The following is a 3,038-nucleotide window of genomic DNA, read 5'->3' on the forward strand; positions in this document are numbered from 1 at the left end:
ATTAAAAGAAACCACACAAGTGAGTTTGACACCACATTTTCACCTGAACCTTAAGTCATTAATATATGGGGCATATCACTTATATGTTGTTCAACATCTAAAATTGCATCCAATGTGGTACTTTAAATCACACTTGACACATTAACCTTTTTCTCTCAAGTACGAGACTCTCTGCATCTGTAATCTACCACCAAGAAGTACTATTGTTTCCCCCCACAAAGTTGAATTGGGCTATGATATTGTCGTTGGACCGTACGGGAGAGCCAACACTGGTGTGGATTGACTTATTAAACACAAAGCGAGTGCATGATACCAAATCTTCATCCAATATACTAAATTTGGCGAAAGTCTAGCCCGTGTTTGGCACGGGTTTCCAAACTAGTATGGAATCAATTGACATCATGTGAGCCTTCATTAAAAGATGCAACTGATGTGAAAACATATGAGACTCATCGTGATCGTGTTCGCCTTATTCAATTTTTAATGGCTCTCACGGATGAATATCAACCAGTCCGAGCATCCTTGTTACACCAGAATCCTTTGCCTACACTTGAGAATGCTCTTCCTTGTCTCAAGTCTGAAGAAACCAGGTTGGAGCTTGTCCGCCCCAAAGCTGATTTAGCCTTCGCAATTACAAACAACACAACCAAGCCTTGCCGCAACTATCATAAATCTGGTCATTCCTTCTCTAATTGCCCAACTATTGAATGTCGTAATTGTATGCAAAAAGGTCACATTGCTTCAAACTGTTGTCGGTACTGCAAGACTCCAGGGCACTTGATTCAAAATTGCCCCACTCGTCCTCCACGACCTAATCAGAACAAAAATCAACCTCGTCCTAATTCTTCTAGGCCGGTGCTTGCAACTGTTTCCTCTGCCAATGAATCTTCAGAAGCCTCTCAACGTGCTTTCTCTGCCACTGACCTTGAGTCCATCCTTAGACAACTTCTTCCTTCTGGTAACGGTAATACTCATGCAGCTCTTTCCACCACACCAGGTAATTCTAAATGGTATTTAGATTCTGCCTGTTGTAACCACATGACATCTTCATCCCATCTTTTTTCGTCCTTATCTAAAAATATTACTACTCACTCTATCCACATAGCTGATGGGTCTCTTATGCCTGCAAGTCATAAGGGTTCTATATCCTTATCTAATCTAAGCTTACCTGACACATATCTCATTCCAAAACTAAACTTTAATCTTATCTCTGTTGGCCAATTATGTGATCTTGGTTATGAACTTACTTTCTCTTCCTCCGGTTGTCGTGTGCAGGACAAACAGACGGGACAACTCATAGGGACTGGATGTAAGATCGGAAGGTTATTTGAGCTCACTCAACTACATGTTCCTCGTGTCTCCAAAAATATTTGTGTTGCTTCCACGGATTCTTCCATCCTGCTTTGGCATCAACGTCTTGCTCATAGCTCCATTGGAAAATTGCGTCCTCTAGTGTCTCAAGGTCATTTAGGATCGATAACTAATGAGTCTTTCGATTGTACTGCATGTCAAACGGCTAAACAACCGGCTTTGTCATTTAATAAAAGTACTAATATTTCATCTTCACCGTTTGATCTTGTCCACTCTGATATTTGGGGACCTGCTCCCACTCCTACAATGGGAGGTTCTCGGTATTTTGTTTTGTTTATTGATGATTATTCTCGTTTTACTTGGATACACTTGATGAAAAATCGTCACGAGCTTCCTCAAATTTACATTAAGTTTGCAAAAATGATTCAAACACAATTTTCTAAAATCATTAAAGTTTTTCGCCGAGATAATGCCATGGAATATCGTGATTCTAAACTCTTAGATTTCCTTGGTGAGCAGGGTACCTTGTCTGAATTCTCTTGTCCATATACATCTCAACAAAATGGTCGTGCCGAGAGAAAACACCGTCACATCCTTGACTCTGTCCGTGCCATGCTTATCTCATCCTCTTGTCCTGAACGTGCTTGGGGTGAAGCTTCTCTTACCGTTGTCCACATTATCAATCGTCTTCCTTCATCTGTCTTTGGTAATATCTCTCATTTGGAGCGTCTTTACCACACTACACCTGATTATAGTTCACTCAAGGTGTTTGGTTGTGCTTGTTTTGTCCTCCTCCAACCCCATGAACATATTAAACTTGAGCCTCGTGCCCGTCTTTGTTGTTTTCTTGGTTATGGTATTGAACATAAAGGTTATCGATGTTGGGATCCAATTTCTCAACGCATTCGCACCTCCCGTCATGTTGTTTTTTGGGAACATAAAATGTTATCTTCCTTGTCAAATTTTGTTTCAATCCCGTCCACATCCACTCCTTTATTTACTAACCCAGATGTTGACTATTTTTATAGCGACACATATGCAGGTTCTTCTAGTGAGCTCGCTTCCCCTTCCGATGTTCCATCCACTTCAAATGATGGTGTTCCAACTGTTGATCCTGCACCATCCACTATTGAGCTTCCTGAAAGGGTAAGAAATCCACCTTCTTACCTTCGTGATTACCATTGTTATTCTACTATGCTTCACCTTCATGAACCGCAGTCCTATAAGGAAGCCTCTGCAGATCCTCATTGGCAGCAAGCTATGACGGAAGAATTACAGGCATTAGAGAATACCCACACATGGGACCTTGTTGATCCTCCATCTAATAAGCCTCTGGTTGGATGCAAGTGGGTATACAAAATCAAGACACATTCAGATGGTTCAATTGAGCGATACAAAGCTCGTCTAGTGGCCAAAGGCTTCACTCAAGAGTATGGTATTGATTATGAAGAAACTTTTGCTCCTGTGGCGCGCATTACCTCAGTTCGAACTCTTTTAGCCATTGCAGCCTCTCGCCAATGGGAACTTACACAAATGGATGTTAAAAATGCATTTCTGAACGGTGAATTAGAAGAAGAGGTTTATATGCGTCCTCCTCCAGGTTATACTTGTCAGGAAAACAAAGTTTGTCGTCTTCGTAAGGCACTTTATGGTCTTAAGAAAGCACCTCGGGCTTGGTTTGCTAAATTTCACAGTACTATTAGTCAGTTTGGTTTCTCTTCAAGTCC

At 41.2% G+C, this 3,038-nt stretch overlaps 1 protein-coding gene across 1 annotated transcript; it reads left to right on the top strand.

Moving 5' to 3' along the window:
- Window positions 1-432: 432 nt before the first annotated feature.
- LOC146921002 (uncharacterized) lies at window positions 433-1,566 on the top strand. The gene is made up of 2 exons (XM_085710752.1): window positions 433-997; window positions 1,276-1,566. The coding sequence occupies exons 1-2, from the start codon at window positions 484-486 to the stop codon at window positions 1,311-1,313; spliced, it is 552 nt and encodes a 183-aa protein (XP_085566878.1). The 5' UTR covers window positions 433-483; the 3' UTR covers window positions 1,314-1,566.
- The last annotated feature ends 1,472 nt before the right edge of the window (window positions 1,567-3,038 follow it).

Source organism: Medicago sativa, chromosome 5, assembly GCF_051527215.1.
Source record: "Medicago sativa cultivar Bolivia chromosome 5, Bolivia_mono, whole genome shotgun sequence".
NCBI lineage: Eukaryota > Viridiplantae > Streptophyta > Magnoliopsida > Fabales > Fabaceae > Medicago > Medicago sativa.

Coding starts and splice junctions, on each gene's coding strand:
- LOC146921002 (XM_085710752.1), top strand. CDS start 484: ATGGCTCTCACGGATGAATATCAACCAGTCCGAGCATCCTTGTTACAC. Junction 998..1,275: donor AGCTCTTTCCACCACACCAG/GTAATTCTAAAT, acceptor TGTCGTGTGCAG/GACAAACAGACGGGACAACT.